We start from the raw sequence: 11,659 nt of genomic DNA, 5'->3' as shown, positions 1-11,659 counted from the left end.
GTTTTTAATTACACACACGAGATAAACACACATCTGTATTTTTCTGCACGGCTACAAGGCCAAAAGACATCAAGGTTGAACTGTCAAGGCAGGTGAGGGAGAGTGTGGTTCAGTTTAGTTTCATGGCCGTGCTTTACATTTTCCAGCCGACGTGTGCAGCGGTGGTTAAGGGACTGCCGGCTGATCTTGCAGTGATGTACTCGAGGAGTTCTCGAAGCCTCAGACACAGTGCTGCAGTGTGAGAGCTTTAGCTATAGGCACAAGCACTCACAGTGACAGACACCTCCCTTTCTCTTCTAATCCCTTCTACACCTCTTCACCAGATGACAAGAGCTACTTTCCCTATAGACACAGTGAGAAGGAGCTAGGTGAAAAACAATTAAAAAAGTGCCAGTGGGTGGAACACTTATCCCCCATCTCACTGTTCCCCATCCAGAATGCATAAATGATAGAATGATTTAATGAGAGAGACCATATTTAAACAGCAGATTTGAGTTTTTGCCAGGCTGCAGTGGGGCTAGATACGTAGGCTTTAACACATTTGCTTGTCTCCAGTGGCAGCAGAGAGCGAAGTTATAAAACTTAATATGCCTTAAAGGGTAAGCCCACCAAATTAACACATTGACATGTGTTTACATGTCTTGAGGAGTACTGCTGCATATGTGAAAAAGGTAGTATAAAGCCTTTTGTGGCTCCAGAGGAAGCTGCGCGTAGTTGGATGAATTGCCTCCAATGATGTCACTCAGTGTCTGGTTGCATTGTGGGTAATGCAGGCACCAGGTGTTGAAAAGCAGTCCACTGGTCGCATTGCACTCCTATAACACTGCTGGACATTCCTTGCATCAAAACCTGGCGTCTACATTACCCACAACGCAACTTAGCCTCTGAGTGACATCACTGGAGGCAAATCAGCTAAATACATGTAATACACAATTACACACAAATGTAATACACAATATGCAACAGTACTCTGCAAGACCTGTAAACACACTTTACTTATCTAGCTAGCGCTACTGTCGCTGACACTACTGCTGCTAACATTAACATCACTAACACTAGCTAGCTAACGTTAGACGCCTGCTATACTATTGGCTGACAAACCTTGTTAGAAGCTGGAAAATAACTGTCAGAATTCTTACACAGACATAAACAAAACATCATTTCAGACCTCACAAACATTGTAAAATTGCTTCAAAATCATAATAATGTTATTCAGGGAAAGGTACTTTTACTCTGCACCGTGCTACAAGCTCAGTAGATGTTTTTTTTTATATCTGTTTACATAAAAATGTTATCAATATGACCTTTACTGTGGAAATGAGGTGGAGTTGCCCTTTAAATGATAAAAAAGCCTATCTAGCATTACCAGTCATGTGAACCACACGTACCCATATGGCCTATTTGTGGCTTTCTGACAACCAGCAGTTGTTAAATTACAGATTATCCCAGCAATCCTGACGGGGATAAAACTAGCCATACGCTCCTCCAGCGTAAACATCAGCCTGCACTACATATCACACACACACACGAACACACTTATAAATAGCTTCACACATGAGTGCCACGCATGTGCGCACACATGCACACGGACACAGAGACACAAACACACCAGCTGCCATAAAGAAACAAGAAGACCTTCTCTATTTTACACATCCGCAGGGGGTCAATAACTCATTAGAGCCGGAGAGAGGCAGAGGCAGCTGAGGGAGATGACGTGGTTGGAGAAGGGCTGTGTGTGGCTGTTCACCTGAGGATATCAGCATGTCATTGTGCCCAGAGGTCATGAGGACGATTCATGACTTCATTAGCGGCATGTCATAAAACATGCCAGGGTGTTTCCAGGCCTGAAATAGGGTACCGCGTGTAATTTGCCTGTTTTATTCGTCTCTAACCTTTTTCTCCTTTTCGGGGATTTTTTACTGCTCACCCTATTGGCTTTTTATTTATGACCCTTTTATCGCTTGTCATGAACTTTGCATCTCGTTGAAATGCTCCATAAAAACGGGGTTTATTATGAGGTTAAACTAGACCTCCGTCCCACTACCGACCCAGTGCAGCAGAGCACTGAGCCTATACGATTGTCTTTAAAGGCCTTGTAGGCATTGAAGCAAATATTTGCACTGTAGATGATTCACTCTGCTCATGTGTTATTTCTGGCTTAAACTTACAAGATCGCTTCAATAGTTTCTAATATTTTGAGCTTCTCCTTTGATGACCCGAATCAAATAGCGGCTGCCCCTTCACTTCTTCCTTAACAAGCCCTGGCACGTCTCCAGTGAAGGGGACTCATCTGTTTAATCATCTCAATCACTGAGCTGGACCTGACTATATATAGAATACAGAAAACAGGCCGCAGTGTGGGCTGCGTTAGTGTACTACAGTGGACAGACTGTTGCTGTCAGTGGATCAAATGCAAAAAAAAAATAAAAATGGCTGTGTGTGTGTGTGAGCCCACATGAGTGTCTAAAGGTCAGTCAGTGTGTGTGTTTGTTTTGGGTGCATGCCTTTGCGCTTCAACACTGAACACACTTAAGAACCTGTTTACAAAATGTATCCAGTTACACAACCTAATCCCGAAAGCTTCAGCGTCACTTCATCGGTACAAGTTCAAAACGCCAGCAGGCTCTATCTGGCTCGACTAGACAAGAGTCTGATTATGCATCATGATTACTGGAAGCCACTGCTAACCCTGATGTCTGCAAGTTTTTTTAATCAAATTTATGCATGTATTATAAATCCAGATCAGTGGCTCCCATCTTTGAACTGATGTCCATGCGGCAGTGCCACAAAAATAACACAAAAAACGCCAAATGAGTCGTTCAACCTTGTTGAGGACGCATGCTAATTACTTGATCCAAAGTGTAAATCCATAAACACACAGACGATGTAATTAAATCATCTGCACGGCTCTGTGTCAACACCAATCATCTGAAATGACCTTGGAACTTCTTGAAATGGAGCGTGTTTGTAAAGTGTGTCAGCACCTTGGAGGCTGTCATTCTGACCATCCCAGCACACCGCAGACCAGCGTTATACAAAAAATGACTCATCCTGTACAGCGATTTCTAAAGATCACCTCCACACATGTATTAAAGCAGGGGGCTTCAACATCTTCTAGGCCAAGGACCCCTTAACTGATAGAGAGACGGGTCAGGGACCCTTCTACATAATGTATATTGTACAAAATTCTGGGGCATATTGACCTCGCCCTACAATAACATGTAGTGAAGCCTGTAGTGCCGTGTATAAACAACTCAGCAGCAGTTGTAGCATGGCTAATGCTAAGCATGTTAGCCTCACCTACTGCAATTTCTCTGGGTGGTTTGTGAGGTGGAGGGTATGTCAAAGTCACTGTGGCTCACAGGAATCTCTGTACACGTGGGATGATAATACAGAGAACTGACCAATATGTTTCAATGATACGTTAGCTGACTAGTTCACCGCAATGCACAGGGATTTAGCATATAGTTAGGCTCGCTTGTGTAACAGAGTTTCTGTTAGAGGTGGTAAACAAATGCTACTGGTGGGTTTGAAACGTTGCCAGTTAACAAGAGACGTGCCCAAGGTTGTCGGGGCAGCATTGTGTACAAATAATGTGTATTTTTGACCATATGCCCCTTTGGTATGAGCAGAAGTGCAGTGTGGTTTACGAACTGTCAACGAGAAGAGTTGCGAGTGGGTTGCTATAATTTCTCAGTGCTGAAATGTTCAAATAACATAATGCTCTTTCTAAGTTAGCTAGCTAGTCATTGTGGGAAGTCTATCATCAATTTTATGTAAATTAATTTGTTTTTATGTGGATAAATCTTTGCTAGTGATATGATGGATTGATATTAATGTGTGGTTTCAGACATCTTTACATTTTTAAAAAACGGACCCCTGGTTGAAAACTCATGTATTACAAAGATATTCTCTAATGTGTGTCTGACATGGTTTTTGCAGCGGAAAAAAACATAATAACCACATTAAAATCCTTAACATAGCTCCTCTTCCTCTCCCTCATTCATTTTTTTTGTTTTTTGTGAATGTCATATTATCATCAATCAATGTCAGGTATTATAAATGTGTTTAAAGGCTGGTGATTTGCTGTCATACTCAACCTAACCTCTACTATTGGGAAATAGTTTATGTATAATAGCTTTGTAACATTTGTGATGTCACAAATGATGCTCGTAGGCCTCTTAAAATCTGATTTTCAACAAGCACAGAGTAAAATTCACTCTATCAGAATGAATGCAAAAACAGCCTTCTAGTGTCAAACTGTGCTCATTCATCATCCTACACAGTGATTCTCAAACATTCGGGAACAAGAGGAATGGAGGGGGGTTTAAAATATTACACGGGGTAGTCTTGTGGTTTCACTTCTTGTTAAGTCTTATGATGAATTAGGAGAATTTACAAACCAAAGCCAAACGGACATGTGAGGCGCGGTAGATAAAAAACGGCCTACCTTTTAAATTAAAACACAGTGGCTATCTGTGCTCAGACAAGCTTGCAGCTACTCTGGCATCCAGCTCAGCTCAGCTGGGACGCCTGTGTTAGGTGCCATTTGGCAACCGCTGGAATATTTAAATGCCCTGATGAATACATAGCCCCTGGGCCTGACTGCTCAAACTGAACACTGAGCGTGCTCTGACATGCTCAGCATACACTAATGGGACTTCTGACAGTCCTGTGCATTCATCCTACAAAAACTCAGCATTGTGCCAGAGGGGACCAGAGGCTGAGTGGGAATATAGTGCACTGGCTGAAGATCTGGAAAACAAAAGGCCACAAGTCAGACTGTGGAGCATCAAATGTGTCCATCAGCAGCCTGACAGACTGTCCTTCAGCAGGACACCAAGACACTTCCCTCTCACTTGTTGCAAATTACAGTGCAGTGCTTTGGTTCAGAGCAACAGCTGCTAAAGAGAATAAATCCACACCTCATTTCGGCTGGGGCTGGGAGTCTGGGTTAATGGTCAGAGAGACCGTCCATTTTCTAGAAGCTCAGCAGCTGTGTGTACTTAAGCGTGACTGTGAACCCCTGTGTGCTTAGCTGGAGCTGGAGGAGATCTTTAGCTGATTGACTACAGTAAAACAAGCCAGGGAACAGCACACAGAGGCGGGAGGAAGTGGCGTCTGCAGGGATGTTGAAAGCTGTGGCGCTGTCCGTGGTGCTGAAAAACAAAAACAGACAAAAATCCGCTCAGGGCTTGAGTGGGAACGTGCTCTTTATGTCCTCATATGGTCCACGCTGCAGCACGAGCTTCACAGTGGCACAGCTGCATGGACTCCCGTCGGAGCTGCCAGTGTTGTGTTATGGAACACAAGAGACATTTCATTGATTATGCTTATTTTGGAAAATGTCAGTAGGGCAGTGTTGCCCGATGATGTTGACCTTTTAAGCTGTGTAACTCCACTGAACGGCATCACAGCACGATGCAATCCAAGAAACAATATTGATCACCATTTGTTGCAGATCTGTGCACCGTTTATTTATTTCTCCTTTTTTTTTTTTTTTTTTTAAAAAGCCCCAATAAGCGTAAATATTGCAATCGATACATTTCACCAGGAGCAATGCGCATGGCATCCTGTGAGAGTTTCAATCCGTAAAAAAACAAAAGAAATCGCTTTAAATTCTCCAAACTGACAGTGTTTCAAAAATGATCATCTGTATTCCTCTCTTAAAGGGAGGAAAACTTCAAAAGAACTGTGCATTAATGCGCTGCGAGAAAATTAATCACGACCTCCACATAAAAAAACAAGCCAGCTCATTAAAGATATCTCACCATATTCACACTAACATAAACGACACTATGCACTCAGGGTAAGTTGAATGCAGCCATATACACACAAAGGCATACGCGCTAACTTGAGCTTTTGGAGATGCCGCCTACTTAGACGACCATTACGCATTGATTAGTCCCCCCGGAGCGAGGCAGCAGAGGAATTTCTGGGTGCAGATAGGACCACTCCTCTCTCTCTCTCTCTCTCTCCCTCTCTCTCCGCATGTGATTTTCTCTCCTCTCTCCACAGTCGGGGCTCGGCGGTGGCGAGGAGGGGGGGAGGGTGGTCTTGCAGTCGACGAGAGGAGAGGAACAGGAGTTTATTGAGGAGTAGCTGCAACGGGAGAGAAAAACGCATGCGAGAGAAGCACCTCTGAAGCCGCCTCGCCGATGGTGACAGGAGAGAAAGGGGAGGAATGACCGCTCCGTGCCGAGAAACTGCCGCTTGAATTTGTTTAACTTGTTGATGCGACGTTTTTCTACTGTTTTTTCTCCCCCCCTCTGTCGTCTGGGCTGCGGTGACAGATAGATGGGAGGCGGAATCGCAAGTGTGCTCATCCGAGGATAGGTTTCCTTTTTTTGTGTGTGTTGTATTTATTAAACTCGCCGTGGATGCAGTTTAAAGAGCAGCCTTACCTAAGGTGGGTGGTTTTCCGTTACTTGGATTTTCATAGAGAAATCTACCCCTCGCTTATTGATGGGTGACGTTTTTCGAAATCCAATTCATATTCTGCCGCAAAGTAGGCTTCCATAACTGAACAGTTACAACGAGGAAAAGGCTTGAGAGTGCTACTATGCGCAGGATCAGTAGAAGTAAATGGATGTGTGTGTTTTCCTACAGTCTGCTGAGCCCTTGCTGCTTCAAACCCTAACCACCAGTGTCTCTGTCTGTTCTTCCTGCAGATGCAATTCATCTCTGAACCGTAGCACTGTGATAACCGGAGCAGGGTTGTATTGAACACTACAGGTCAGCATGGCAGCAGGTGTAGCGGCGTGGCTCCCGTTCGCCCGAGCGGCGGCCATAGGATGGATGCCCGTGGCGAGCACCCCGATGCCCATCCCTCCCCAAGACAAGAAGAAAGGCAAGGACGGACTCATCATCCTCAACGTGAGTGGGACCAAGTTTCAGACGTGGCGAACCACTTTGGAGAGGTACCCGGACACTTTGCTGGGGAGCACGGAGAGGGACTTCTTTTTCCACGAGGAGACAAACGAGTACTTTTTCGACCGTGACCCCGACATCTTCAGACATATCCTCAATTTTTACCGCACGGGGAAACTACACTATCCGCGCCAAGAGTGCATATCCGCGTACGACGAGGAGCTCGCCTTCTTTGGCATAATCCCCGAGATCATCGGGGACTGCTGTTATGAGGAGTACAAGGACCGGAGGCGCGAGAACGCAGAGAGGCTTCAAGACGACGAGGAGATGGACATGAACAATGACGTCACGCCGGTGAACCTGACTTACCGGGAGTTCCTGTGGCGGGCTTTTGAAAACCCTCACACCAGCACCGTAGCTCTGGTCTTCTACTATGTCACAGGCTTCTTCATTGCCATATCAGTTATGGCCAACGTGGTGGAGACGGTTCCGTGCGGGACTCTGCCCAACAGGTCGAAGGAGGTTTCCTGCGGGGACCGTTACGCGCTGGCTTTCTTTTGTTTGGACACTGCGTGCGTCATGATCTTCACCTTCGAGTATCTCCTCCGTCTGATCGCAGCTCCCAGCCGGTACAAGTTCATGAAAAGTGTGATGAGCGTCATCGACGTGGTCGCCATCATGCCTTACTACATCGGCCTGGTCATGACCGACAACGACCAGGTGAGCGGCGCTTTCGTCACGCTGAGAGTCTTCCGGGTGTTTCGGATTTTCAAGTTCTCCCGGCATTCCGCGGGGCTGCGCATCCTGGGCTACACCTTGAAGAGCTGCGCCTCCGAACTGGGCTTCCTACTATTCTCCCTCACCATGGCCATCATTATCTTTGCGACGGTCATGTTTTATGCAGAAAAAGGCTCCACAGCCAGCAAGTTCACCAGTATCCCTGCGGCGTTTTGGTACACCATTGTCACCATGACAACACTCGGGTAGGTGGTTGCATATAAGTCCATAAACCCTTTTTACGCGTCTCCTGTAACTCACTATAAATCACCGCCCCGGCTGGCCTAGCTCTTATGAAAGGGCCATATTGGTGGCGAAACAAAAACAAACCCTCAGACGAGCCTCTTGTTTGTGTTTCTGAGCCGCACAGAGCCCTGATTGGTGCCAAAGCTCGGCCACAGGTGTGCGTTTAATGGGCACATTAAATAGTCAATACGAGGGCAGGGTGCAAAGGTTGGGCCTCGTCCCTGCCTGTTTTAAAAGGGAATGCGCTGGAAAGGTAACCAGCAGGGGACACACACACACACACACACACTCACACACACACACACACACACACACACACACACACACACACACACACACACACACACACACACACACGTTTCAGCCAATCAACACACATTAAAATCCTACCTCACAGCACAAATAATGATCCCTCATGTTGCATTTACAGGCCAAACTGAGGCACAAGTGATTTAATTAAAGGGAGCACACACACACACACACACACACACACACACACACACACACACACACACACACACACACACACACCCCTCTCTCTCTTTGTCTCTCTCTCTCTCTCTCTCTCTCTCTCTCTCTCTCTCTCTTTAACGAGCTACAGTAAATATTTGAACGCTAATTTCATGCTCGTGAACAACGTCAGCTGCACAATGTGCTGATGTGGCATAAAATAATTAAACGCGCTTAAGACGATTACATCAAATTAATTTGTATTGATGAGCGCACTCAACCGCTCAGCTGCTCGGGTAGGGTTATTATTATTATTATTATTATTGTTATTGTTATTGTTATTATTGCCACTATTCGCTCCAGCTCAGCGTTGTGGGGCGGCGCTCTCTCTCTCTCTCTCTCTCTCTCTCTCTCTCCAAGGTGCTGAAAAGTTGTGTCAATGAGCACATTTTTTTTTTTTTTAACTGAATGGATGAAATGAATGTCGGCTGTGCGGGAAATAATAATCAGACCGTTTTCTAATGCGTGTGTGAAAACACCCCTGCTTGTTTCTTTACTCACTGCTGCTGCACGTCTGAGGTCGAGCAGCCACTCAGCCAGTGTTGGTCCCCCTCCTCCTCCTCCTCCTCCTCCTCTTCTTCACTGCTGACACAGAAATGAGGTCCTGTTGAAATAATGTTGTCTTTTAATTTCAGAGCCATAACACCGCAGATCAAACGTCGCAAAGCAAATTGCCACTGGCTGTTTGTGCTTGTGTGCGTGTGTGTGTGTGTCCATGTTTGAATGTGTGTCTGCAGGTGTGTGTGTGTTTGTGTGTGGCATTAATCTGTGACTATAAAGTTCAGATTTTTCTTTATGTTTTTTTTTGGTTTAACTGAGATATGAATGTTTATGCTCGTATGGCTGACTTTTCGTGTGTTTGAAGTCGACCCTCTCTCTCATATCTGCATCGATGCAGCCACTCTGCACCTGCTTACCCTTCTGCAGGCAACACATATTATTATTGCTATTGTTGGAATTATTATTATTATTCTTCTTATTCGTTGTCACCATGCCCAGCCTGTCTCTACCCGCCGTCATGCTGCGGATGACTCGGAGTTAGTGGATTTCCTGTCTTCTTAATAGCATACAGAGCTTCCCCCCCTGCACTCACTCAATACCAGTCGAACCACCACTCACCCTCGAAATGACCAATGAGTGAATAATTAGTAATATGCACCATCCGCTGATTGAAGCTGCCACCTCAAACGTAATGCAGCGTTTTTTTCCACGCTCTCCATTCAGATTCAAAGCGCAGATGAAAGATGAGTTGTGTAAGAGGGTACATTATTTATCTTTGGGGAGCAACAAAGATATTTGCTGCATTCAGCTCGGGATCCCCTTTGTGTTGCTTAAGACGGATTTGAAAAAGATGTTCCGTGGTGCGAGAACAAAACTGAAATGTCCTTGATAATGGGAACGTTTCTGTCACTCCATTGTGCACCATGACAGCCGGGCTGACAGATTTGCAACCTGTACTGAAGCCTTGCAGTGGTGCAGAATGCTGCATAGTGGACCACCGGTGGAGAGGGCTGAATACCCATCACTGAAAGACAAAGTCGGCCCCTTTCTCATGATCCATCATTGTCTTGAGGTGCGCCCTTTAAAAACCACATATCTCATACAGCACCGAGAGTACAGTAGAGCTGAACTGTGGTTGTCATTTTCTGCCGAAGACACTGAAGTGAGGAGAATATCTGTTGTTGTGCTCTCCTCCAGTCACCTTCAAATGCTTATCTGATCAGGGGAAATGAGGTATTCTGACGGTTTGTTTCAGACCCCAGCATGCAGAAAAATCGATCCACACCAAACAAATAGTGATTTGAGTCAGATATGAATGGGGTAGTCTTTTCATTCGGTTGCAAATAAGCTCTTTAAAGACTAGCGGGGGCGCTTCTGGCTGGAACCTCTATTTGAAGCGTTTGAAAGCATTTGATTTCACTCTGATAGTCAATGATGCTTTATGCCTGCACGGTATCATGATGCCTTTCCACTACATATATTTTCAATTTCCGAGACGCACACCCTGTGGAAGTAAAGACAGTGGCATGCGTTCTCTCCCCTGCTGATGGCCCATTGATTGTGCTTAAGCAGACGTGCAGACATTGGGAGAGCAGGGGCTCCTGTTCAGAGGCACTTGGCAGGCAGCCTGAATGAAAGGGAAGGGTGCCCGGAGACTAGCGGAGAATCAATAGCACTGTGCAGCTGCGTGTCACACCTCTGTGTCTACTGCTCTGTGCCACCAAACACAGGACAAGACCCACTTATCCCTCCTTATTTATTGAGCCTAATCTCTGTGGCTGCTTCACAAAGAGGAATCTGCCTCTGTCAGAATGCTGCTGCCAAGATCTTCAAGAATTGGGTGTAAAATTTTTGATTTTTATCTGTGGTATTGCCCTTTGCAATATCTTTGAAACCTGCACTACAGTCTGAGGGTGTAATTGTGTGACTTGATTTGTCCGTTAGATTCCAAAATAAAGATAGCGTTGCACTTTGTTAGTCTGGAATCAGATGTTGCAGTGTTTTCCTGCTCTTGTTTTCTCCCGATGATCCACACAGTCAGGGTGAATTAGCTGCAGAGGGAGTTTTTGGTGCTTCAGATCTTTTAAGTGATTTAAGGTGTAATGGAGTGCACTGCTGAGAGCAGCTGTGAAAACGGTGGAAGTCAAGCGCAACCCACAAGGGAAGAGGAGCGGGGAGGACAGGGTTTAGTCTGGCAAAGAGACACACACGTTACCCTGGACACAAACAGACATTACCTTTGATAGACAGAACAGGCCGCGGCTTCGGACACAAACATTTTTTCAATCTCCCAGTCCTCGTTTCATTATACCTCTTTGAGCCGCTTGCCTCCGGATAATACTGAGAGGGATGATTGTTCTAATTACTGATTTGTCGCAGCATTGACTATGTGCATCGTCCCACGTTGAAACAAACGCTGCTGTACATTGTCGTTACTCAACAAATGCAGAATTTATCACCATGTCGTTTGTCTGTGCTACAGCTCCGCCCACCAAATACGACTGGAAGGGCTTGACAAGTGAGCCCTATAAACCTCTCAGGAAAGGATTTATAAGACAGAGGAGGCAAGGTTAACAGACACGAGGGTCACTGTAGGGCCCATAAACCACCACGAGTATCACCATTATCAAGCTTGCCAGTTTTGACACCTCAACCCCGGGGCAATCAAAGCCTACAATGCAAAGCATTAAGTTCGTGCTTCGATGTGGTGCGGAGCAAAGCTTTTTGAAGTCCAAACCCTTCACTGCATGTCAAA

General features: G+C 45.5%; 1 protein-coding gene across 1 annotated transcript in view; it reads left to right on the top strand.

Annotated features, from left to right (window-relative positions):
- Positions 1–6,741: 6,741 nt before the first annotated feature.
- LOC141001496 (A-type voltage-gated potassium channel KCND2-like) overlaps positions 6,742–11,659 on the top strand; it is a 35,283-nt gene continuing 30,365 nt past the window's right edge. The window contains exon 1 of the mRNA XM_073472585.1: positions 6,742–7,853. Coding sequence (XP_073328686.1) covers positions 6,742–7,853 — 1,112 coding nt within the window. The remainder of the gene's footprint in view (positions 7,854–11,659) is intronic.

The sequence above is a fragment of the Pagrus major genome, chromosome 8 (assembly GCF_040436345.1).
Source record: "Pagrus major chromosome 8, Pma_NU_1.0".
Lineage (NCBI taxonomy): Eukaryota > Metazoa > Chordata > Actinopteri > Spariformes > Sparidae > Pagrus > Pagrus major.
Note: the sequence above shows the minus strand (reverse complement) of the source record. Positions and strands in the feature narration are given on the sequence as shown.